This window comes from Clytia hemisphaerica, unplaced genomic scaffold, assembly GCF_902728285.1.
Source record: "Clytia hemisphaerica strain Z4C2 unplaced genomic scaffold, Clytia hemisphaerica genome assembly, whole genome shotgun sequence".
Classification (NCBI taxonomy): domain Eukaryota; kingdom Metazoa; phylum Cnidaria; class Hydrozoa; order Leptothecata; family Clytiidae; genus Clytia; species Clytia hemisphaerica.
This window is the reverse complement of record NW_027103770.1, coordinates 1,421,746-1,447,956: the sequence shown is the minus strand read 5'-3', so window position 1 is coordinate 1,447,956 and position 26,211 is coordinate 1,421,746. Positions and strand designations below refer to the sequence as shown.

The 26,211-nt window shown below is 34.9% G+C and overlaps 2 protein-coding genes across 3 annotated transcripts in view; both read right to left on the bottom strand.

Moving 5' to 3' along the window:
* LOC136805903 (interaptin-like) overlaps positions 1-21,847 on the bottom strand; it is a 25,913-nt gene extending 4,066 nt beyond the window's left edge. The window contains exons 1-22 of the mRNA XM_067062478.1: positions 21,779-21,847; positions 17,361-17,996; positions 16,222-16,256; positions 15,339-15,531; positions 14,919-15,046; positions 12,408-13,223; positions 10,693-11,339; positions 10,135-10,223; positions 9,498-9,713; positions 8,945-9,057; positions 8,398-8,465; positions 7,708-7,753; positions 7,477-7,525; positions 6,877-7,011; positions 6,445-6,541; positions 5,942-5,994; positions 3,293-3,389; positions 2,626-2,741; positions 1,911-2,000; positions 1,400-1,488; positions 928-997; positions 519-644 (exon numbers count right to left, since the gene is read on the bottom strand). Coding sequence (XP_066918579.1) covers positions 519-644; positions 928-997; positions 1,400-1,488; positions 1,911-2,000; positions 2,626-2,741; positions 3,293-3,389; positions 5,942-5,994; positions 6,445-6,541; positions 6,877-7,011; positions 7,477-7,525; positions 7,708-7,753; positions 8,398-8,465; positions 8,945-9,057; positions 9,498-9,713; positions 10,135-10,223; positions 10,693-11,339; positions 12,408-13,223; positions 14,919-15,046; positions 15,339-15,531; positions 16,222-16,256; positions 17,361-17,981 — 3,894 coding nt within the window. The 5' untranslated portion in view covers positions 17,982-17,996; positions 21,779-21,847. The remainder of the gene's footprint in view (positions 1-518; positions 645-927; positions 998-1,399; positions 1,489-1,910; positions 2,001-2,625; positions 2,742-3,292; positions 3,390-5,941; positions 5,995-6,444; positions 6,542-6,876; positions 7,012-7,476; positions 7,526-7,707; positions 7,754-8,397; positions 8,466-8,944; positions 9,058-9,497; positions 9,714-10,134; positions 10,224-10,692; positions 11,340-12,407; positions 13,224-14,918; positions 15,047-15,338; positions 15,532-16,221; positions 16,257-17,360; positions 17,997-21,778) is intronic.
* Positions 21,779-26,211, bottom strand: LOC136805910 (ELMO domain-containing protein 3-like). 2 transcript variants are annotated; one of them, XM_067062486.1, is made up of 5 exons: positions 25,692-26,211; positions 25,144-25,479; positions 24,093-24,300; positions 23,279-23,630; positions 21,779-21,907 (listed from the first exon to the last, which is right to left on the bottom strand). In XM_067062486.1, exons 1-4 carry the CDS (start codon positions 26,056-26,058, stop codon positions 23,306-23,308), a joined length of 1,236 nt encoding a protein of 411 aa, XP_066918587.1. In that variant the 5' UTR covers positions 26,059-26,211; the 3' UTR covers positions 21,779-21,907; positions 23,279-23,305. The 2 variants fall into 2 exon arrangements, with proteins under 2 accessions (XP_066918587.1, XP_066918586.1); XM_067062485.1 differs by lacking the exon at positions 21,779-21,907 and having other exon boundaries at positions 22,624-23,630.

Below are 26,211 nucleotides of genomic sequence, written 5' to 3'. Positions count from 1 at the left end.
TTTCCAGATAATTGTACTTCAATCATGCATACTTCGTTGAAAGTGATTGGAGGTTTGACATCGGCTACTAAATGTTTTATCGAGGTGTGAACAAGTATGACAACGCCACGCCCTTGATCTGTGTCTAAGTTAACTTGACTAGCAATTTTATAATCATCGAATTCGTATTCATGTAATTCCCTCAACGTACCTACTTTTGTCTTCGCTTCGCAGATAGCGACGATGTGAGGCTTTTCCTCATGGGCCATGGACTGTAATTCCTTAATTTTAAATCGACAATCAGGCTAAGAAAACATCATCCAGTCTGCTTTTAGATGCAATTTTTACTTTGAAGAAATTGCAATCTTTGCTTTGCTTGCAAAAGGTTGAGGTTTTTACTATTTTTGCTGAAAATGAGTTCGCAAGTTTAGTTACAAAAAGTGCTAAAGTTCTGGACAGAAAATATTGAAATGAGTGCACTTGTAGTAAATACAGCAAAAATAGTGATGAAACAAATAGGCCCTATACTGTTAACTTACAGATTTCATTTCCTTTTCATTCATTCCACCTGCGATAAGTTCAGCAAAAAGATTTTCTGCACTTCGATCAGTTCGAAATTCTTGGTCTGTTTTGTTGAATTCCTCGTTGATTAGCATGTATAATTCCTGAACAGAAAAACCCTTACATAGTAAACCTTATTATATTATATCATTTGACGCCATGACAAGTACATGACTAAATAACTACACTTGGGAAATCTTGCATATTGGACAAGAAAATGGACATGGATGGACATGGATGGACATGGATGGACAACGCAGACTAGGGAAAATCAAAAAATATTTTAGACTCAACACCAAAATACCAACAAAAAATGGACTAAACTCCGTAGACCAATAATTCCGTACGCCCTCCCATTATTTTTCAGAGAACTAGGTTTTCATTCACCTTGCATTTTTCCAATCTTCGTTCCATCGTTTTGAGGTCAATTTGATCGAGGTAATGCTTGATCGATGAACTAAAAAATGAAAATAAAATCGAAAATGTCAAAACTAAGACATAATTTTCGTAATATTTAATTTTGCATTTGGGAGAATTCTAGCCTTTTTCGCGAAAATAAAACTTGCGAAATCGCGTGAGATTGCTTGAGAAAGTTAAATCGAAATTATAGTCAAGATCAGATATTCTGATAGAAATGCTTAATGTAAATTTGCTATTTTGTGACCAAAATGACATTTTCAGACTTTTGGCTGCGCAGATTTAAATCCACGCGAAACATTTGAAAACGCTAATTTGCGAGAATCAATTAAAGTATAAAGGTGAATGGTTTTTCAAATAATTCTTCCAAAATACCTAAATCTAAAATTGTCACCATAAAAATTGTATGAGAATACGAAAACGAATAGATTGAAGAGCTTACTCGATGTCAGTGATTTTTTCTGTCATTGCAGCCACGATCGAAAACATTTTTAAATTCAATTTCGGATGTTGTTCAGGGAGTTGCATCAACTAAAAGAAAAAAGAACTATATTAAGTAAGCACAAGCAGTTGCATCATGACACTGGAATAAGCACCATGTGTCACAGACCCGGTAGGACCCCAATGAAAAATTTGGCCGAAATTTCGTCCCCAGTGCGGAAAATACTCTACAATTTAAATCCAACTGAGAAATTGATTTTTCTTTCATTCCTATTTGAAATTCAATGTAACAAATTGCTTAGAAAGTAGAATTTCCATCCCCTTTTTGGATTTCGATCGAAATTTTTTCCCAGCTGTATGAAAAAGTTCCACCAGGGCTGCGAGACAGGGGTGTTAAATCTCAACAACAACGTGTTGCAAGCAGGGTTGTTACAACAGCTGAGAAAGTCGAAAGTATAAAGGCGTTTCGTGGGCGTTTATGGAGAGCATCGATGAAGAGAGAGAGGATTTACCTTTTCAATGAAGGACAATTCTTTGGATTTGATTTTCATGTTCAATTTTTTCAGAACACGTGGTAAATCTTCAGAATTGATGTAGGATGCCTGTAAATAAATAAATTGTGAAACATCATCTTTCATTTTGTGACTCATACATAAAGGCGTACTGTATGACCAGGACCCGCACCCTGTACCCTCAGAAAACCCGGACTCTAGACCCTCAGAAAATCTGGACCCGGACCTTTACGAAAATCTAGACCCCTCATAAATTTCTCGAAAATTTGAAGTGGTCTGTGTTTTCGCAAAAATTTGAAGGGGTCCGTGTTTTCTGCAGAGTTTACGAGGGTTCCGGGTTTTTTTAGGGTCCAGAGTCCGGTCCGATTCCTGGTTATACAGTACGCCACTCATATTGTGCTTTTGCCAATGAGAAAATTTCTTTCTTTATAAAGGAAGAACAAATATGTAATGAAGACATTTCAGGGAAGTATCCAGTTCGACAATTACTACATTGATTTCTTCATCACACAATGGAGTCTCCATTAATCGAACACGCACGGGGATCACGGATTTGTTCAAGTTAAGGAAGCTTCGAGTTAATTTTTTTGATGATTTCCGTGATCGTGATTAAAGACAAAGAATTGCGTGTCAACGCTGGGAAGCCACAGTAATCAAACATTTAAAATCATAAATTTTGAAGCGAGTCGTCTGAAAAATTATTATGTATACAAACCTTTCTTTTACGAAACCGACGTGCAAACGTGTTCTTGTTCTCCTTAATCAAGTCCAAAATTTTTGGATCGAATTCTTCTTGTGACAATAAGAATTCTTTCAAATCTTTTTCGATATCTGCAACAAAAGTAAATGAAGAACATGAAGATACAAACGACTGAGAATGTCACGCATACACGAAATTAAAAAAACAAAATGATAAAAGCACAGATTCGATAGAGCCAGCAGCCTTTAGAATATACAATATTAGAAGAAAAATTACAGATTTGAAACTGTGGTCAAAGTAAAGGTTTTACACAGTAATTCAGGCTCGGATACAGAGGGAGGCTATAACCAATGGAGGAGAGTGCACTTTATTATCGCATTACCTTATATGGAAACTAATTACTCTCCATGAATAAGATAGCCTACCTCCTGTATCCGACACTGGTAATTTAGAACATATTCTTGGATTTTGGTGAATTTTGAGACGGAAAAGCCTTTTTATTTACTTCGCTGAGACGAAAGAACTCTTATAACACGTTGAGGATGGTTAAAATTCTGAGGCTTATGACCTAATAAAAAGGCCGACAAATCTCGAACTAACTGGTTTGAAAATATGTTTATTTCAAAAATCTATTACGCTTCACAAAATATCGACTTCTATGTTTTCAAATGCTGCTACTTACGCTGAACGCTTCTTTGTTTCTCGTATGTTTCTGTGTGTCTCTTCTCGATGTTATGTAAACGTGATGTCAACGATGCTTGCTTTTGTAAATGATCAGCCTGAAAAGACAGTGTAGTCATATAACGAATTTTTCATCCAACATTTCTTTCAAATTGGTTTGCCCTGGCATTAAGGGCAGAGGAAATTGGAATTGTACAGCTATATTGCATATCCCAGGGTTATACAGTTGATGCTCTCTAATTTGACGTTCTAGTACCTTATCGGCCAAAACTTAGTCGGCCCTTAGTGACTAAATTTTGGCTTGGTGACTAAAATTAGGGCCGACTAAAAATTTGGGCCAAATTAAAAGTTTATAATTAAGCTTTCCTTAACCCACATTTAAAATCGGTATTACTTTAACAAAGAATTTACGAATATATCGGTCTTAATTATTAGTCGGCCCTTAGTGACTAAATTTTGGCTTGGTGACTAAAAATTAGGGCCGACAAAAAATTTTGGGCCAAATTAAAAGTTTATAATTAAGCTTTCCTTAACCCACATTTAAAATCGGTATTACTTTAACAAAGAATTTACGAATATATCGGTCTTAATTATTAGTCGGCCCTTAGTGACTAAATTTTGACGAGGTGACTAAAATTAGGGCCGACTAAAAATTTGGGCCGAATAAAAAGTTTATAATTAAGCTTTCCTTAACCCACATTTAAAATCGGTATTACTTTAACAAAGAATTTACGAATATATCGGTCTTAATTATTAGTCGGCCCTTAGTGACTAAATTTTGGCTTGGTGACTAAAATTAGGGCCGACTAAAAATTTGGGCCAAATTAAAAGTTTATAATTAAGCTTTCCTTAACCCTTATTTAAAATCGGTATTACTTTAACAAAGAATTTACGAATATATCGGTCTTAATTATTAGTCGGCCCTTAGTGACTAAATTTTGACGAGGTGACTAAAATTAAGGCCGACTAAAAATTTGGGCCAAATTAAAAGTTTATAATTAAGCTTTCCTTAACCCACATTTAAAATCGGTATTACTTTAACAAAGAATTTACGAATATATCGGTCTTAATTATTAGTCGGCCCTTAGTGACTAAATTTTGACGAGGTGACTAAAATTAAGGCCGACTAAAAATTTGGGCCAAATTAAAAGTTTATAATTAAGCTTTCCTTAACCCACAAAAAAAAAAAAAAAAAAAAAAAAAAAAAAAAAAAAAAAAAAAAAAAAAAAAAAAAAAAAATTTAAAATCATTTAAAATCGGTATTACTTTAACAAAGAATTTACGAATATATCGGTCTTAATTATTAGTCGGCCCTTAGTGACTAAATTTTGACGAGGTGACTAAAATTAGGGCCGACTAAAAATTTGGGCCGAATAAAAAGTTTATAATTAAGCTTTCCTTAACCCACATTTAAAATCGGTATTACTTTAACAAAGAATTTACGAATATATCGGTCTTAATTATTAGTCGGCCCTTAGTGACTAAATTTTGGCTTGGTGACTAAAATTAGGGCCGACTAAAAATTTGGGCCAAATTAAAAGTTTATAATTAAGCTTTCCTTAACCCTTATTTAAAATCGGTATTACTTTAACAAAGAATTTACGAATATATCGGTCTTAATTATTAGTCGGCCCTTAGTGACTAAATTTTGACGAGGTGACTAAAAGTAAGGCCGACTAAAAATTTGGGCCAAATTAAAAGTTTATAATTAAGCTTTCGTTAACCCTTATTTAAAATCGGTATTACTTTAACAAAGAATTTACGAATATATCGGTCTTAATTATTAGTCGGCCCTTAGTGACTAAATTTTGACGAGGTGACTAAAATTAAGGCCGACTAAAAATTTGGGCCAAATTAAAAGTTTATAATTAAGCTTTCCTTAACCCACATTTAAAATCGGTATTACTTTAACAAAGAATTTACGAATATATCGGTCTTAATTATTAGTCGGCCCTTAGTGACTAAATTTTGGCTTGGTGACTAAAATTAGGGCCGACTAAAAATTTGGGCCAAATTAAAAGTTTATAATTAAGCTTTCCTTAACCCACATTTAAAATCGGTATTACTTTAACAAAGAATTTACGAATATATCGGTCTTAATTATTAGTCGGCCCTTAGTGACTAAATTTTGACGAGGTGACTAAAATTAAGGCCGACTAAAAATTTGGGCCAAATAAAAAGTTTATAATTAAGCTTTCCTTAACCCACTTTTAAAATCGGTATTACTTTAACAAAAAATTTACGAATATATCGGTCTTAATTATTAGTCGCCCCTTGGTGACTAAATTTTGACGAGGTGACTAAAATTGGGGCCGACTTATAATTAAGGTCGATTAAAATTAAGGCCGACTAAGTTTTGGCCGATAAGGGATTCGATAGGCTCCCTTATTCGATGAAATTTAAAGTTCCCGTCAACAAGAAACTCTCATAAACAACGCTTCTTTATTCGATTAACTCCCTTATTCGATGAAAATCTAATTCCCCTTGAAGAACGAATTAAAAAGCGTCAACTGTTTGATAAATAAGTTACCATTCAATCAGTTTTTTCAAAGGACAGCCGACCGTTTGGCCGGATGTCAGTTGTTTTCAACACCATGGTTTTCCAGAATATGAACCGTAAATAAAACAATTTGTAAAAGAATACACTCACTTGAACTTCAGTATCAGGCGAAGATATAATACTTTTCAATCTTGTCAAATCATCTGAAAAAAAATAACAAGAAAGTTCTTGATTATCAGAAAGACTAAAAGACTAATTCAATGCAAAGTGGTTTTAACAACAAATAGACCAGGATAACATCCATGATGAAATAAATACATTGAAGTTCGTAATTGTCATAGCCGTGTATTTGTGTATTTAGAAGCATAAGATATAATTTGAGGAGTTTCCGCTTAATAGAGGTTTCCAAGAAAGGTTAAAACTGGGGTGAAATCTTTGTACACTGTCAACAGGGTGTGCTTTTGTTTTGTGTCCGTTAAATAATAGAAATCACGCATAACCATGGAAATGAACAGACTGTAGTCAGTGATAATGCAATGAAAAAGAGAATGACGCAGCTGACACTCAGCGTTTTTTCAACGTTTATCTAATGTCCAAAGCGTTCATATAACGTTAGATAAACGTTGAAACAACGTTATGTGCTAGCTGGGAACCTTGAATTTTATCTTTCTTCGTATTGATTTGTGCCATTTTATCTTTGAGAGAATCTGATGTATAACATATCTCTTCATATTCTTCTACAAATCGTATCTGTGGAAAAGGTAAAAAAAATATTACATATTTGTTTACATCTATCCGCAGACACGTGTTTCGTCCTTCCCAGGACTCATCAGTGCGGCTCGGGTAAGCGAGCATAGACTGCTGTTGTCATCAGAGTGCCCTAATTTATTTAGATGCAATAATTCTTTGTTTACGATGACACCAAGTTGTAAAGACTTTTTTGGAACTGCAATTCTGATTTCACTTCGCCGGAAATAATGATCTGACAGGACTTATTTTTCGACCTTCAGTCAGTTAACAACCCCTGGTTAAGGTGTCCCCAAGGGGGATTTCACCATATCTAAGAGAAGGTATACAATACTTACCAGCTCTTCAGGAAGTTTTTTCTTTTGATTTTCATACTCTCTTTCCTTTTCATTTTCATTTTCATTTTCATTTTCTTCTTCAGTCACGTGACGCGTCTCATCTGTTGCTGTTGGTGGTGGTGTTGGTTCGTCCGACTGAAAGATCAGAAAATTTAACTGTTTTTGATAAAGATTCATAAAGATATAGGACCATGAAAAATTATCTGAGTATACTTTAGCGCCTCAAATGACCCTTTTAGTAAGTCGGCCTGCGACCACAGTTTGAGGCGACAGGAAGGCTCCTCTTTCGATAGCTATCTATTTGAAGGTAGGGGAAGGCACCACTCTCGTTCCTCTCCTCCGGTCTTAGTACTCGATTCCGTCTTGCAGCGGTACACTTGGCAAGTGATGAACTTTCGCCCGGGTCAACCCATGTCATGTGAACCATGTGCGAGGAATTGGGTAGTCAGTTCAAGGTGAGGACGGGTTGCTCATCGGAAGCGTCTATAGTTGCGATAATGGGTTTAAAAGCCAGCTACAGCTTAACCATATAGAAAATAATGGGATGGACAAAAAAGAAACAAAGATGATAAACCAAGGAACTAGGATGGACAAACTTACCGCAGAGTATTCATTGAAAATCTTCTCATATCGATTCAACTGGTCCAAACTATTAATACAGCAATAAAGTAAACTTTTGTATAAAATTAGCTCTTTTTGACGGTGCATTTAAAGCAGGTTTAATCAGACATTAGAGACAAATTTTGATATGGGAGACTTTTCTCAGACTCAGAGATTTATATCATAAAATAATTTGAAACTGATAACTTTAGTTAAAACATGGGTACTAACCTTAGTATACAATATTTTGATGCAAAATCAAGCATGGTTCCTTCGCCTAAGATACAAAACGATAAACATAGAATTGGTCGATAATAATTGGTAATTTAGTGCTTCATATAAAAAAGGTTAGAAATACCTTGTCCGTATTACTTCGTAAATTTTCAATAAACACCCCCTTCGAATAAAAACCTCACTCTAGGAGGGGCGTTTATTTGAAATAAGTAGCTGTAAAGAAGTATAATATAAAGGAAAACTTAATAGTATTGTAAATGATTTTGACCCGCTCTAAGTTACCTTAAGTGTATTAATTTTGGCGTGTACTTAATTTGGCGGTTGATCAATTTTGGAAATTTTGGCGAGGATTTAATTTGGCGAATTGGAAATTTTGTCACACTGAAATGGGTAAAAATTACTCAAAAATATACTAAAAGTTGTGATTCTTCACATAATTCTATTTTTGTTAATTTTGGCGGGTATTTAATTTGGCGGATTTCGCCTAAAACCGCCAAATCCGCCAAATTTAATCCCCGCCAAAATAAATACACTTAAGGTAATAGATTTGTACTCAAACAATAGTAGTAAGTAACCTTGGTTATAAATTATTCAATAAACACCCCTTTCTTTAAAAGCCTCCTCGAATAAACACCCCTCCTAAAAACAAAAGAATTTATTCGAAGTAATACGGAAAGTGTAACTTACGCTCAAAATTAGCATCTTCAATATCTTCCATGTTAGCTTGCTTTCTTTGAGCTTTGAACTGCTCAAACCTGCGAAAAAGTTAGTTCGAATATCAATACTTGAATAATTTTGACTGGCGAAAAACTCATACCATATTGAACAGTTTTTTTATACGGAACTGGCGCATTGACGAGCATTTTCTAACAAGTCAATAACTCCATGCTAAAATATTGAGAAGTGCACTGAAATCAAATTATGAAAGACTCAAAGTCGTTGGGTAAAGATGGATTTGTCTAAATCAACTGTTGGTTGACAATATTTTCACAATTTTGTGACTTTTACTGTCAAATCATGCATTTTGTTTTTTGAAATACGCATTATTAGCACCTCTTTCATGCCAGTAACCACTCAAAAAGTATTTGACATTTTTTAGTTTTGTTTAGAAACATTTCGCGGATAAGGCTTTTCCAAATTTCTATTGGGACTTAATTTCGCGGATGACACCTAATCCACTCATCCGCAAAACTCAATCCCCGCGAAAATGTATTCCATTTATGTATGTTAGTACCTGAGGTCAAGGAGACGAGGTTTTTTAGGTGGTTTCTTCAATTTCTTTGGTTTTTCTTGAGTCTTAAACATTGTCTTCTTTTCGCTTGGCTTTCTTTGATGGTCTTTATACTCCTGAAAAATTGAATAAATTTATGATACCGTTAGTACTTTGTTTTGTTTTTGGGTACACTTTTTTTTTTATAAGAACCAGTAAATTTTTGTTGAGGCTCGGCTGTTCTTATTTTTTTGGCACTTCGAGCCTCAAATTGTTCTTATCCTGTTCTTATTTTTAGGGCTAATTTGGGGGTATTTTTGGGTTTGAACCCTAATTTCATTAATTTGGCCCTTATTTTACCTAAAACTCAGCAACTCCAGGCTCAGGATTGTTCTTAAATTGTTCTTATTTTTTGGCATTTTTGAGCCTCATTGTTCTTATAAAATTGTTCTTATAAAAAAAAAGTGTAGTATACCAAACTTTCCCATTCAATCCATGGAATAATATAGTACACATTGAAGACAGCTTTTTTATTTATACGGGTAGAAGTATTAAAAAGTTAAAAATAATCATTTACATATTTTAATGCTGGGATAGGTGGGGCTTCAAACACAATAGGTGGTGGTTCTTGAACATTATCAATTACTATCTCATTCGATTCCTCAATCTGTGATTGGTCAATTTCTATATTCTCGCTTTCTGATTGGTCGATATGGTCACGTGATCCATTTAATATGGTGGATGATTCGTCAATTGGTGGCAATGGAGATGCTGATCGTAAGCTTTGTTTCTTCTAAAGAATAAACAGAAAATTTCAATTTAATTGTGCACAGAATTTAGAGATAAAATACATTTACAAATAAGATCAGACGAGTGACGGCTATATTTGAATAAAGTATACTAGAAAATCTTAAGTCTCTGCTTCATTCTTAAAGGATTTTTTGTTTCTTCGGTTATGCTCGTATAATTTCTAATGATCCTATTTCAGACTGATCTTGCCTAGAAACTTCTTATTTGAAAAAAAATTGAGGAGGCCAGTGACCCTGCCATGACCCCCCCCCCCCCGTTGACGTTGGCCCGGTGAAAATAAGAACATGTTAAGAACATTTTTAGGCTTAAAACTAGAAAATTAAGAATATCTGAAGGCTTCAAAAATTTTGGATGATCTTATAAAAAGCATGTAATTCATAACTGATTCATTTGACACAACAAACCTGGTCTTGAAATCGGTCATCTTCGCTCATTCCCAGTGGATTCGTTTCATCTTGAATATCTTCTGACTCTTCATTTTGCCGTTCAGCCTCTGAATATGTAACAATGAAATGTTTAGTTTTTGGGATAAAGACTCTAGGTTAAGAGAATGAACAAGTAAACAGATAAATTATGTATCGAAAAGTTATTTACTTTCATGTCTCCTGCCACGCCAATTAAGAGGGTGATCATCAGTTATGTTATTCTTCTCCCTATACCGTCAGGCAACAACTCTAACGTTAGAGGTTACAAATGCCAAAATACTCAAACCTTATTGGGGGGGGGGTATTGGACTAATAGTTAGTCAAGTTTGTCTCGATATAATCTGCAGAACAGCATAACCCTACAAGAGTTTGATATTTTTCATTCTTCATTTTTTATCTTCATTTTTTAAATTTTCTCGAATTTTTCTATCTGATGATATTGCACTTCTTATTACCATTTCAACGAGCACAAAAACTTTTTTATTTCCACTGCAGGTCATTTGGAAACTTTAATGTGCATATTTTTGTTTGTCTTACCTATCGTGTTCAAAGAATAATCATCTTCCTTGGTCCCGTACGAATCAACGTTTTCATTATCATGGTTTTCATTCGTAATCAAGGAGTCTTTTTCTATGGAGTCAGAAAGGTCTTGTTCGATATTGTCTGCTGCATTTTCTAGACCAGATTCTTCATTGGAGGAAGGTGATTGGTCTAACACTGGTGTTATCACTGTTGAATTCAAGTTATTTGATTCATCTTCTAAATCAAGTTTGACTGTCAGCTCTGATGACTGGACAGATAAACTAGCTGACGTTTTATCGTTGTCTTGTTGTTTCAGTAACGATTTGTTGTACTCTTCAATGAAGTTAGGATCGATTGAAGATTCTGATGGAAGAATCAGACTTTTTTCATCATCATCAAGTGATTGGGGAAAACTTTCATTTTCTATTTCAGGTGATGGTGTTCTTATGGGTGGTGTTGGAGGCGGAGAAGGCGTGAGTAAGCTTTTGAGAGATTTTTGGTCGTCTTGTGAATCGTCAATGGACTTGCTGTTAAGGAGAAGCGAATCTTCGTCATGCAAAAACTCTCCACTCGACTCTTCCTCCTCACCGGGAAATAAATCATTTGTATTGTCTTGCAAGTTGCCTCTTCTGTGCCTTGCCACTGATTGTTTCTGACGAGACCTAAAGGAAAATCAGTGAATGGAATGAAACAAACGATGGCAAACTTTGAGTAAAAGCATTACCGTCGTTTTGAATAAGATTCCCATTTCTGCACTAAGATTCTTGTCACTTTTCCGAAATATCTCCGCTATTTTTGCCGAGATAACTGGCATGAGATTGGAAAGGGTTTGTTTCTAAAGGTACGGAAAATCTTGTGTTTACTCACGAAACTGCCTAACTTTCCGAACTTTCCTTATTTTCATTACCCGAAGTCCTGGTCTTTCTCCGTTAGAAAAATGGCACAGGAAATCTTATACACAACGACGAAACACTCTGGATAGATACAAAAGTAGCTTCGACTTGTTAAGCGCTCAGTCTCAAGACTGACGTGTGTTGTATACAAATTTGTAAGCAGCATTTTTGTCAATATGCCCGGAAAAGCAGCGGAAAAATCCCGGAAACATGTTTTATTTGGAAATGAGAAAGTCTAGCCATTCAATGGTACTCTTTGGTACAACTGGTACAATGGTACAATTTTCGCGAAAAAGGTCAAAATTTGTGTTTCCGATCGGGAAAGTTTGTACGCCTAAAGTATACTCACTTCTTAAAGGACACCATCTAACGTTATCTCCTATCATTAGCTTACACAGCATTTTCAAACCTTTTGGTTTAGAACAGCTTTCCCCTAAATTTTGAGATCATTGATTCGTTAGCATAGAGGCGTGCCTCCTTGCAACATCATGAAAAAGAGTATCTTTAAAAACAAGTTCCGTGTCATAAAGCTAAAATGTTTCTGCCTTATTGACACCCCCTTATCACAGACCTACTGAAACCCCTTCGACTGGAAAATCGTCACTGCAAAATATTATGCTATTTTTCCCATCCCCGCTCAATTTTTTGACTTCAAATCCCCAGGCATAAAGAATATGGGAATACGAATCCCCATCGAGTTTCAGTCCGTTATTTTCACCACCATTGGCTGAAAAAATCCGATCAGATCTATGAGATCGGGTTATTTATTGTCAAATGAATTATCATCTTATCAAAAGTTTCATCAGATTGATGATCCAAAGCTATTATAAAAGTTACCTGTATCCAGGGTATATCCTTTTGATGTTCGGTTGGACGCGACCCATCAAAAACAAACGTAGTTCGTCTTCACTCAATTTCTCAAGAAAAGCGCCATAATTCTCGAAGTACTCCCTGTCTATCCCTTCACCGGAATTCCGGATAGGCGGTAACGGCATTTTACGGATACCATCAATACGTAGTAAAGATAATGTGGGATGGTTCGAATCATCTTCGGCAAGAAGCTTACCGAAATCGGAAATCATAAATTTATCACTGATCATAGAATCAACATTGTTCAAACTATCCAAACCCTTTGATCTTAACAAAAAGTTACCATTCTGGTCTACGTATTGTCCAATAGAGAAAGGCTCTTCATCGTCATGCAATCCTAACCGATTGGGTAACGACTGGTTAAGCTTTGCTCCAGAAATGTTCCTCAGTCGGTTATGATTTGCCGGCTTCGAGTGTTTTCTTGGTTTAGAAGCAGACATCCAGTCTTGTGACGATTTTAATCCGATAAATGAGTCCGATTTTCCAGCTTCTTGTAATCGGGTTTTCGAGCAAATATGACAATCAATACCTTTTAACTTGTTACTGGTACAAATTTGACAGTTCGTAGCTTTTAGGTTTCCACTGAAATCAGGTCTTTGGGCTCTACTTAAAGGGTCAGGTATTGTGAAATGTCGAGAGGGTTTTCTTAGGACAGACCGATTCTTTGGATTTGTTTTTATTTTGATTGGTTTTTTTTGTTTGTTAGAAGACGGTTGGTTTTCTTCACTGGTGTGTTTTGAAGTGGATCCCAACCGACGAATGTACATACTGTCTGAAGAACACCTGAAGATGAAAAAGAGAGCAGGTGATTTAACAGTTTTATTTTTACAGAAGTGTTCTCGTTTCACATTTGACACCTATTTTATATCAGGACGTTGTCTCACGAACGAACGAACGAACGAACGAACGAACGAACGAACGAACGAACGAACGATTAAAGTGATCCATCGTGGTATTGTCACAATCGTAAAATGGAAAAAATATACTTATGTCTCGAAAATTCAAAACTTAGACTGGCCCTTTCTTCGTTAAAGATGCTATACTAAAAATACGATGGGACTAGATAAAGCGAAATATATATATATATCAAAAGAAAGCAAGAGAGTTGATTACAAAGAGAGAACAGGCGCTAAATTTTATTTCGACTATAAAAATTCTCCCGTAAGAAAGCTTTTTTAGAGGGTCTATCACTCTACTCTAAACACTAGCTCTTTTCTAAAGAAAACATGAAAGTGATTCTTGTGAAAGATTTTGGGGGTGAAAAGTGTTAATTTTATCGGATAAGAGAGTTCTCCAGGGAATAGATGTAATGAAAAATATTTTCATATGCTATATTTTTCTTCAAAATTTTGGCCTTATTAATCCTCTCAGCTGGAAAGTGGTTTAAAAAGTCTCTGTAATTCGAACCTCTCTCTAATTCGAAGAAAATCCCTGGTCCCTTAGAGATCGACTTAGAGAGACTCAACTGTACAGTAAGATCGTTATATAGTTCGGAACATTTTTTGTGGAGGTAAGGAAAAAGAAGTGTGATTTCCATATATATATTGCATGTTCTGGAAACAAATCGAAACAAACTTCCTAACTCTTTGAAACATAAAACATAACCAGCTCAAAGAACTTGATCATCTCAACAAAAGGATAAAAAATTAGGAAGGGTACAGGTAGGTAAAAAAAGTACGGACTGACTTTGTCCAACTAATTTTTTAACGGTGTGGTATACTATAGGCTTATCGAAAAGATTCGTGATGAAGAAAGTGTGTAAATGAACCAAGCAGGTTTGACTAGTAACGATTGAAACACTCACAGACCCACGGGGACCCCTTCCCAATGGAAAAATTAGCCAAAATATCGCCCACAGTGGAAAACCATACTCCAATTTTTGTCCCCTCTGAAAATAATCAGATAAGTAAATCCTCACTGCAAAATAGTGCAGACGGGACCTCTGAAATTGTGTAACCCTTAGAGAGACTTTGGGAGGTGAAAAACTGACCCTTATCCCCTGCCCAGCACCCGTGTCTGTTTAAGTACTCCCCCGGGGGATTAAACGAGGTTGTCATCAGATTCACCGTATCCTTTAAAATCAGAGTGAAACGTTGGCAAATTGATGATTTTTTTTCAGTTAGGATAGCCAAGAAGGAAATCCAAGGAAATATACAATGAGCTCTTCAAGAAAATGTTCGTACGTGTGGGGTAGATGATATATTGGACTGGGTTAATGAAAAGTCTACAAAATTTGACAAATTTTAAAATTGTTCTGTTTAGGGGGGGGGGATTTTTTAATGTCTGGAGGTTCAACTGATGCTTATTGTTGGGGGTTAGCCGGTTGGTCAAAAGTCACAATGTTTGGGGAGTCTAAAAAATTGTTAAACCCTCCACCCTCCCATATTCAAATTTTTTCAGGAAGAGCCCAATAGAGAACATTAATGAAAACGAAAACTAATCATGTCCTTTGAGAAAGCAATGAAAAATTATGCTTACCTAGGTGAATGATAATCTCCATGTTGACGACAACCACGACAAAACTTGACTGAAGGAGCAGTTCGCGTCCGAACATCCTTGGCACGTAAATATCGCAGTTGTAAGATCTTCGGTTGTACGAATGGACACTGACAATGAGAAATAATTATATAGTTTTTCATAGGATTCGTACATTTCTTACTTACTTATACATGCTATTTTCTAATTAATTTATCTATAAATCTATCAAATCTGTACAGATTCTCTTCGAGAAAGGCGTTGAAAAAAATTGATTTTTTGTCATCATTCAATTGACTTGGGAATTCATGAACTCTTTTCTATTGTTGCCTTTGTAAAACTTATATCTCAATTCGTAACAAGATTTCTCAACAAATAAAGCGTTGATGTGCACTGCAGCGATGCAGAATTTATCATAATTACCTCGTTATTGGTGTAGTATAAACTTTCTTTCGCCAACAATGATGGTTCTTGATTCTCCATCATTGCATTAGACTGATGTTTCTGTGACAAGGGAAGTGAAGGTGAAAAAACAAGCGGAGGAAAAGACGTTGATTGCTGTGGTGATTCGTTTTCGATCTTCTTCTTTGACTTTCTGTTAAAACTCTCTTGAGAGCTGTGTATTTATTGGAAGAAAAAAAGAGATTTTAGAATAAATTGAAATTAAAAGAGTTCCAGGTAAGTGTGAGTTGGGTGATAAACAGTTTTTCAAAATCAAATTCTGTATTTAAGGGAACTGAAAAGTAATGTTACTTTCTGTGTAGAACCTTCCTGGCTTTTTTTATATCAAAGCGTTTTAAAATGCTTATACAGTATTTTATACACCATAAAGTAAAAAAGCTTAAAATCTGCGTACCAATGTGATTTTTTGAAATTCTCTAGGAATAGTTAACGACAGAACTTTCTTGAATCAAGAAACGAAAAAAAGCTCTTACGTTTTAGACAATCTAATTGGTTACACTCATTGACTGAAGAAATTTTTAAAGAAATTTATTTGGCAAATATTGAAGCAAAAACAAGAAATCACTTCTCGCAATCAAAGCCTTAAGTATTTGCAATATCAATTTCAAAACTGTTGAAAGTCTTTAACAATGTTTGACTTTTTCTTTAACGACAGAAAGGTCGCAAAAAATTGACAGAGAGAGGATAAAGTTACATGTTCAACGACATTCTTTAAAAAACAGAACTATTTTGTGATAAGTTCAGACCTTAGATAGTTCAGATATTTAGGCAAAATGGTTGCCGGGTTTTTAAGAGCCATAAGCTGTCTAAGAGGAAATGTTGAAATAAATAAATAGGTTCATACCTTGAGTTAATTTTGGAAATGTAGTTTTTCTTCATCTAAAAAGCCATAAATTAGAAAAGGTCTTATGAAATAAGTTATAAAGAATAAGATAGTTTGATTCAAGACATGAGAAAAATCTCTCCAACTCAACTTTCAGTTGAGAATTCTATGATTCTCTTTATGATTGAAAACCGACTATATCAAATCTGAGAAGATAGCAGTATCAATTGTACCACTATTGAGTCGATGAAATTTGCTATTGCTTTACTCTTGGTTTTTGCTACCCCAATTATGTTAACATATGCTAAATTGAGATAAATCAGAAAAATACTGTATTCTGACGGAGCAAATTCTGTACGCCAACTCAGTACGTAGGCATGCTGTTTAGACTGTGTTCTAAACAAAAATCTAACTGCTTTTTGTATTGCTCCATGGAGTGATAGAACTTATATTAGAAATACAGCAACATTTCAAGTGTATAAATTTTTCGCATGGACTTTTTATCGCAAATCTTTAATTTTGGTGAAATCTTTAATTGCAAATCGAAGCACCCCAAATTCAATTCTTGATATTCATGGTGCAATCTTTAATAATACGAAAACACCCGGAAAACACCGGGCGTTTTTCGTGTGTTTCCATATAAAAGATTACGTCATGAATATCAAGAATCCACCTATGAAGAGATTCTTTTTTTATGATATTCTTTATATGCGTAAGATTACGTCATTTTTCATATCGGAAACCCCCGAAAAAGTCGGAATTTGATTCATGAATGTTACTAAAAATAGCAAACACATGGGTCAATTTCCGTTTTTTTCGGGTGTTTCCGATATGAAAAATGACGTAATCTCGACTTACGCATATCAAGAATAGAAATGAGAAGCGCCTCTATGCTGACAAATAAAAGCCAAATAAACAATAGAATTTCTCAAAATTCGTGCTTGCTCAGCGGCGTAAGGCGTAAGGTGTTACAGTTGAGTCTCGATAACTCGAACACGCAAGGGGAGCACAAATTTGTTCGAGATAAGGAAATTATAAGAGGCATTGTTATCTGAAGGGACAAGAAAACTTGTTACAGAAGTTCGAACTATAGAGGTTCGAGTTATAGAGACTCTACTGTATTTCTTTTGTTTTAAAATACAGAGTAATCAAGTTCTCACCAAATATCTTTCCAAATCGTGAATCTCATAATCTTCATCATTCTCATTTTGTGTTCTCGCTGAAGCTGCTTTTGCGCTAGAATAATCATCTAGCGGCTTATTCGATTCCACCTGAACGTTTGGTTGGACGTTTTGTAAATCTGGTGGTTCTTGATCCTTTTCATTTGGTTGATTATAACGTAACAAAATTCGACAACTGATGTTTTGTGCTGCATCCTGAATTTCCTTTTCACGGTAATAAGTATCGTTCGGAACGTACACACGGTTTCCGTGTTCCGACATAACGTCGGAGTCCTGTTGTTCATCCACCGTCAGTGGAAAATCGTATTCCGATTTTAGAAAATTTTCATGTTTCTCTTCAAGCGATTGTTGTAAACGTTCTAAAGTTTCTTTCTCGATTTGTTTTAGGATTTCACTCAAATTTTCTTTGACTTGAACCATGCGTTTTCCTGTTACGCTGAAAGTCTGTTCATCACGTGGTAAAGGGTTGACGTAATGTAGGTTGTTGTTTGTGAAACGTTTTTCATATTCAAGTTCATTAAGCGTTTTGAATTTATCATATGCCGGTAAACGGTACTGTACTCCATTGTTATTTAAATCTTTGTCTCGGCTAAACATCATTTCTCAACACTGACTCTGTAAGATTAGAACGTTAAAAAATCGATGACGAGGTAGACAAAACATGATATAACTCTGTCTCATAGGCATACCTCCAAATGTTACATTCTTAGCAAGAAAACTTTCTCAAAACAACTGAATCGGTACAAAAAACAAACGTTGACAAGATTAATTGTGCTTATATTTTTGAAAAAGTTTCAACTATTGATTTCAAAGCATGCGTTTTGCCTAGCTTGTTGAACCCTTAAGACGCAAATGTAACTGATTTTCAAACGAAGTATCGAGACAAAATATTCACACGTCGTTAGTATAAAACAACTCCTTTCTAGCAGTTCATTAAGTCAAAAAAATCAAAAATCAAATACTTCAGTTGTTAATACCGTCATTACAAGAGTTATCGAGGGAGAGAATTCCTCAGTAAACCAAGTCTTAACCATCAAGATAAAAAACAAAAATTTCATTCTATGCAACTATCCTTGTTTCAAGTCTTTAGTAGACAATCGTCAGCTACACCCCTGTCTCAGAGCCCCGGTGGAACTTCTTCCCAAAGTGGGTATGAAAATTTCTATCAAAACCACAAAGGGGATAAAAAGTTTGTTCCCAGGTCAAAAAACCCAATGGACATAGTTTTGGAATCTACTTTATTGAAGGAAAAAATGAATAGTGACGTATTTGAGAGGGGGTGGGGGTAGTTAGAGAAAATATGGGCGTCAAGTATGTGAGAGCCATAAGGGTCCCTTTTTACACCCTCGAAATGCTCTCGAAGGGATTCATAACCATAAATTAGCAATTGAGTCTCTGGAAGGGTCCCAAAACCAAGTCAGAAATATTAATTACACTCTATAAGCTGAAAAGTGGCTGAACAGCCATAATTTCAAATCGAACTACAATCATGGTCGTAATATTTGAGGAAAAATTGGAACGATTTTGAACTGCTATAAGTTAGGTTAGAAGGGTAGAGTTTTAACGCTGGACTTAAAACTTAGGACCTTAGGCTGATCTGAGGATCCAAAAGTTCAAAAATGGTTCAATAAGGCTCATAATATAACCTGGAAGTCTATAAACCCGTGCAAAATTGAAATATATCAGATTAAATTTAAGAGATGGCCCAAAATCGACTTTCTCACCCGAACTCCCAACTCGAAAAACGAGGAAATAAGCTAAATTCTCAATAGATTTTGACCATGATTGTACTTCAAAGTAAAGCAAATTTGAAACATATATTCAAAGTAAAAGCAAATTTGAACAGAACATAAATCAACAAGTGAAGTAAAAATATAGTTTAGAAAGAGAGTAATCGAAACACTTTACACGATTTACGTTTATACGTCTTTTTTTATAAGAACATCCAAAATTTTTGAAGCCTTCGGATGTTCTTAACTGTTTAAGTTACAAGCCTAAAAATGTTCTTAAAAGGTTTTTATTTTCACCATTTCTTGAGCATTTTTGTCCATCTTCCCAAGAAATTGGGTGTTTTAGAGTCTGCGAAGACTTAAAATGTTCTTAACTTGTTCTTATCATTTTGGCAATCGAAGCCTTATGTTCTTATATAGTTTATTCTTATAACAAAAACGTGTACATCGTACAAACCAAAAAAAAACTGAGATGAGGAAATCCTTGCACTGTGTTAATCTTAAAGATAAATATAAGACCTTTCAGACGGTTAACACAACACTCGCAAGAAAAGGCTAAAATAAAACCAGGTATTTAAAAAAAGTGTACAAGTTTGAAGTGAGGTTGTGAGAAAACTAAAAATGTTAAAAATCCATACTTTTCACCATTTGAAGGAGGATTTACTAATTTAAATCTTGGGTCAAGCTAGAGTTTTTACAAGTTCTTTGATGACTATGTTGGTCGTTAAACGTTGAGACAAACGATTTTATTACTTTTACTAAAGAACGCGTCATCCCTATTGTTTAAAAATAACCAATCAGTTAAGCATCTTGTAAAAACTCCAAGGCATCTCTAAATCTTAGAACCAAATGTAGTGAATATATTTCAGGGTTTATCTTCATACTCCACCTTTTTGGAAAATTGGTACCCCATACCAAAGAGACTTGACTGATACAGCTGTAACGAAAGTCACGGTACCCGATATTGTATTTAGTCCCCTAACTACTTTAAGGGAACTGATTTGGCGAGGACAAAAATAGTAAAAATTTAAATATGGTAAGAACTTATTTTGGCGAGAACTAAGTAATGAATAACTAAACCCAGGTGAAATTTCAGAAATTATGGAAAATGGGAAAAAAACGAAAAAACTATACATTCAAAGTATTGGATACAATCGACAGCGTGCGGAGACGAAAGGCTGTAAACTCTTTGTGGAATTCGAACTAGATAGTGATTTTGTGCGCGTTGAAAATATAATCAGAAATGGAATATTATCAATAAAAAAAAGGTAAAAGTCTTAAATCATCAAATAATGAAAAACCAACATTAAAAAAACGTTCCATAAAACGCATACTCTTAGGTTCCAAATAAACGGCCCCCCCCCGCTTGTTAATTTTTCGAAAATTTTCCAACCCCCCGGACCTTATTAGGACCCCCCCCCCCCGTTTATTAATCTCTAAGAATATTTTCAGCTGTCAAAGAGAAGGCCCCTTATTTTGCTCTAAATAGCCTGATTTTAGCCTATTTTTACCTTATTTTTGGGTTTCAGAAGTACAATTTCCAACCCCCCGGCAATTAGGTCCCCCCCCCCCGTTTATTGAAATCTAGAAAATTTTCCAACCCCCCCCGTTTATTCGAACCCCCCCCCCCCCCCCCCCCCCCCCCCCGTTTATTTGGAACCTAAGAGTACCGTAATATACAATCAAAGTCATAATATTTGAGAAAAAAGGGAAATTCCCACGAAATCTCACAACCACAAACGATTTGGAAGCGCTCTGAATTAGGTTGGACGGGTAGAGTATAGGATCTGAGGAACTAAAAGTTCAACAATGGTCCAATAGGGCCCAGAATATAGCCTGGAAGTCTATAAACCCCTCCCGAATTGAATATTCGAATAAATTTATAAATTTGCCCAAAAGCGACATTTTCACCCGAACTTTTAGTTGCTGAAAACGAGGCATTAACCAAAATTCCCAATATATTTTGACCGAGATTGTACCAGCGAGAGGTAAAGAAACCCAATCCCATCGATGGTTTAGTAAAATATGACATTAACAAACGCATTTTCATAAACTTTTCGTAAACTATGTCAAACACTTAAACTATTTTTCTTGTTCCCGGATATGCATCAATATGGCTTATCAAGGTCACCTTTTCTATTGACTAAACATAAATTCATCAGACGAATACAAATAAACAAAATGTTCTCAAGTGTTTTTTTGAATGAGATTCGTGAGTTGACGTAGAATATTGACACCTCCTACACGATCATTAAAGAAGATATGCCAAAAGATTTTCGTATGCCAATTACATTCAAGATTTACATCTACCGTCACGGACAAACCTTTGAACAATGTCTTTGTGTAGTCAATTGACGTTAAAGGGACAATCAGATGGTTCGAGATATCTGGCAAGTATAATATACATGTTTTCGACTTAAGAAAACCATAAGATTTCTACGTAAGAACCCATTTTGATATCTTTACTTTGGAAAAAATTTAGACGAAAATACTTGGGAGATTTTCTCAGGACCACAGAAGATTTCTACACAGACCAAATATCTCAAACCATCTTATTCCCTTTAAGACTTTCATATTCAGAGGTAAACGAAGTAAAATGCTGACAAAACCAAATTTTATAAAATGACAGAAAGAGAAAAAAGTAGCAAAATATTAAGTATCACTCACATTATTTGGTAAGACGAGACTTTTAACCATAATGGCGCATTGTTGTCATCGTCCTTTTGATATTGTATTGCAATTTGATCAGCTGATTGTGCTTCACCATGGCAACCAATATCAACATAGAAATCGAATCTAACAGAAATAAAATCTCTAGTCTAGAGATATCCAAAAAATTTCAAATTGCTTCTTCAGAATGAAAAATAAATAGACAGTGTAAAAATACACGTTTTTCTATAAGAACAAACTTTATAAAAACATAAGGTTTCGATGACCAAAATATTAAGAACAAGCTAAGAAAAAGGGAATAAGATGGTTTGAGATATCTTCTGTGGTCCTGTTAAGAACACTTTTCAGGTTTTAAAGACAGAAGTCAAAACATTATCTCTTAGATAATTGCAGAAGGAGCTGGTAAAAATGAGAACATTTTAAGAACATTTAAGGCTTAAAACTAAAAAAGTCAAAATTCAAAAATCTAGGATGTTCTTATAAAAAACGTTTATAGTCCAAATAGTTCGATAACAATGTTTTAAGCAATGGGTAACTAAATAATTCTCTTTGTCAATACATTCTGGACACAGGCACTTACAAAGTACTTAACTTTGACAAGAAAGTAAGATTGTGAGAAACATTCTCTTTACTTTTCTCAAACTTTTTGAGTTTTAGGCACTTGATACTCAGACTCTAGAAGAGTATTATGGTCAAGGTACTTCGAAATAATTCTCGTGATTGAAATAACACAAAGCTATACAAAAACTATCGAATTTTGATTATTAAAAACAGAAGACGAAAAAAAATAATAGAAAAAAAAACAGGAAAAACATAAGATAAAAGATTTGTTTTTGTTTTGGCTTTTTAACCGTTTGCTCTTCATCTTGCGAACCAATGTTCTCTTTCAAAAATTCTAATCTTTATGGAATCAATAATTTACACGTGGGCAGTTAAAATTCAAAGTTCATATGTACAAAATAAAAAATTTTTTAAAAAAACTAAAAACTACTAAAATAATACAGCCCTGAAAACTTAAAAAATCCAACTTTCCTGTTAGTTCAAAATAATAATTTTAAAGTAAAGTGTAGGAATTACTGAAGGGTATTTACGCAGTCACAAATTGTCATTGGTGCGTCCAAGTTATATGAGCCTGGTCATTATAAATCTTTATAAGTGGATCATTTGACTCTAAAACCCTCTTACTCGCAAAATAGAAATCTTGCATCTGTATCTCAATCAATCAATCAATCAATCAATCAATCAAACAATCAATCAATCAATCAATCAATCAATCAATCAATCAATCAATCAATCAATCAATCAATCAATCAATCAATCAATCAATCAATCAATCAATCAATCAATCAATCAATCAATCAATCAATCAATCGGTAATTTGGTAATAAGATAATGTAACGAATGAAAAGAAGCCCATTGGCTAATGAAGATACCCAGTTAACATGCTCAAGTAACTTTGCCAGAGGAAACATTAGTGGTTAGTGCTAATTAAATTACCTTCTTTTGCCTAGTGAAAAGCGTTCTTCATCCTAAGTCTTCAATTCCTACAAAGGATTCGATTTTCTCTTCATTCTGGTTTCCACCATTTTTCTTCTTGCTTCCTTCAGAAGAAAGTCTTTTCCTATAGTTTTTCAATAAATCCATTGGTTTTTGTTTGGCTAATGTTTCAATATCTCTTATGACGAAACCAGACTCTGTCATTGTTTTTCCTTCGTTCTTCCAAACTGTATATAATTTGTAGAATATGGCTTCGTAAAGTTCTTGAAAAACATCGTAAACCGTAAGGTCTATGTCGTTAGTATATTTCTGTTTCGATTTATGTCTTTGTTTTAAACGCTGGTTGCACTCTCTGAAACAAAAATAGAAGGATGATTAGACCATTTTTGAAGGTTATCGTTGCTTGAATCACGAAATTTACATTTGGCTACGTTTCCAGAAATTCCTCTCGCATCATTGGGCCAGACCAGTTTATGTCCAAAGTACAATTTATAACCAGGATTTTCGAAAATAACTTAAGGACAAGTACGTTTATCAGTGAAATAAAGATACCTAACAAGAAATCACTCATCAGGATTCATGGTATTCATTACGTAATGTTTGCATCGAAAATAGCCTGAGCGTTGGCTACTAGTTTTATTGTTCAAGTTCAAAATTAGTGGCAAACACTCGGTCTTTTTTGAGTGCTTCCGTATAAAACAATACGTCATAAATGTCATGAATTACATAGAAAAGAATAATTTCCATTTTTGTTAAAAAGTGCTAGAGCTATCATCAGACTACCTTTATTTGACGATACGTACAAACGACTTACTTGTTAATTTTCCCACTACGAAGCACTTGTAAAGAGATGCGTGTGATATTGATAGACATCACGCAAAAAGGGAAATTTTGAATCTCATGACGTGATAGTTGATAAATGTTTGAAGCTAGCGTTTTGGTGTTAGATGATGTAACAAAGTGAAGAGTTGTTAACAAGCCAAGCATTCCACAGCCACGGAGATCTGTTGAAGGGTCATTACCTATAAGGTGAAAAAAAACAAAGTGTAACAACTGTTCTCCTTTCCTCTGATTTGCTAGGTTTGAAAGAAATGAGTCGATAATACTAAAAAATACACTTCAAGAAGGGGAATACACTAACTACTGGTCTAGGACTAAAACTGCTGCTCGATGTTCTTAATTTTTTATATTCATGACGTAATCTTTTATACGGAAACACACGAAATACAGCGAGTGTTCATAGTGTCCTTCAGGGTGTCTCCCCCCCCATGCCTAGAATGAAAATTTTCCATCACCCCCTCATTCTTCCCCACCCTGCCTCCAAAAATTTCTCTGTCCCCCCCCCCTCACGCATAAAAAGCTGTAATTTGATGAATTTAACGCTTATTGTTTTCCCTAAGGTAGTTCTAATTCAAGAATAAATGGAAAGGATGGTTGTTTTTAAACCGTAATATTGCTGGTTGAAATAAATGAATAAAACCAGATGTTTTTCAATTTTGAATTGATTTTGGTGAGTTCCCCCCATGCCTAGAATGAAAATTTTCCATTCCCCCCCCCATCGTTTTCCCCCACCCTGGCTACAAAAAAAATTCTTTCCCCCCTATACGTCCTTTTGACCTCAAAACCCATTCCCCCCCCTGAATCCAGGGGGGAGGACACTATGGTGTTTGCCATCAGTTTAATAGTTTAAATTCAAAACTGGTGACAAATGCCCCGTGTTTTCGGGTGTTTCCGTATAAAAGACTACGTCGTCATCTACGTTCTTACAACGTTTTTATTAGTTTTGTTTTTTTTACCTGAAGATTAAAATAACCTGAAACCATAGTCAGCCTCGTGTTCTTACAAAATTATTATTACTCGCTTACCTTGAAACCCGATCAGTTCCCAATGAGGGCCAAAACGTGGACAATCAAATTTCCTGTTGGATAATGATTTATATAATGTCTGTAATATCCGAACGTGCACCAGTTCATCATTTTGAAATGGTATCAAGGCTAGAGTGAATATCAAATTGCGTTCAGGGACTAGTGATTTGTGAAGTTTCGGTGGTCCAACAATGTTATGAAAGACTGAAGAAATCCCAGATCTTTTTGGAGCTGTTCGTATTTTATCAGCGTATTGGTTGAGATCGATGTTTTCGAAGAATTGCAAAGCTTCTTTGAATTCCATTGGAGATGTCATGTTTTCAGGATTTTCGGCAGCTGAAAGAAAAGCAGTAATTTGATTGAAAAGTCATTTTGGAAAATATAAATGAGCACGGGTGGATTTTGACACAGAAACATGTGAGCAGTTATAGCCTATCTAGTGAATAAAGGAATATGATATTTTGAAAAATTTCTAAGAAACTTTCAAATAATGATATTGGACTCTGATTTCATTGAAAGAGTAAATTTCTGTTTAACTATACACCTACAATTTTTAGGATCCAGTTGCAGTTCATCCCATTCATCAACTTCACCATCAGATTCAGCATTCGTTTCAACCCTGGCCTCCTCAGTTTCTGGTGATTCACCAGGCTCCGATGTGATATCGTTGATGGAAGCTTGTTTTTCACCAGTAGATTTCATTACATCTTGTTCATGATCAGTAATTTCTAACTCAGGTAATTTATTCTCAATCCTGTTTTGATTCAACTCTTCTTTGCTCTCGACGGATGTATTTGTCTCTGTCAGCTGTGCAGGATCTGCATCTTGAGATTCAACAGTATCTTGGGCTGATTTGGTAAAGAATTCATCACCATAGTCAAACTCTACATCCTTGCTCTCCTCCGTAGATGTCATGTTGAAGATACTTGATTATAGCATTGGACAAACATTCCTAATATGCTGATTACATATTCGATTTGTCATTTTAGTTTTTTTCACTCATTGTATATTGACCATTTGCTGAATCGTTAGTTAATGGTTTTTTAGTAATTCTATTTCTTTTGTGCT

Coding starts and splice junctions, on each gene's coding strand:
- LOC136805910 (XM_067062486.1), bottom strand. CDS start 26,058: ATGACATCTACGGAGGAGAGCAAGGATGTAGAGTTTGACTATGGTGAT. Junction 25,480..25,691: donor GCAACTGGATCCTAAAAATT/GTAGGTGTATAG, acceptor CTTTTCTTTCAG/CTGCCGAAAATCCTGAAAAC. Junction 23,631..24,092: donor CGTAGTGGGAAAATTAACAA/GTAAGTCGTTTG, acceptor TTTTTGTTTCAG/AGAGTGCAACCAGCGTTTAA.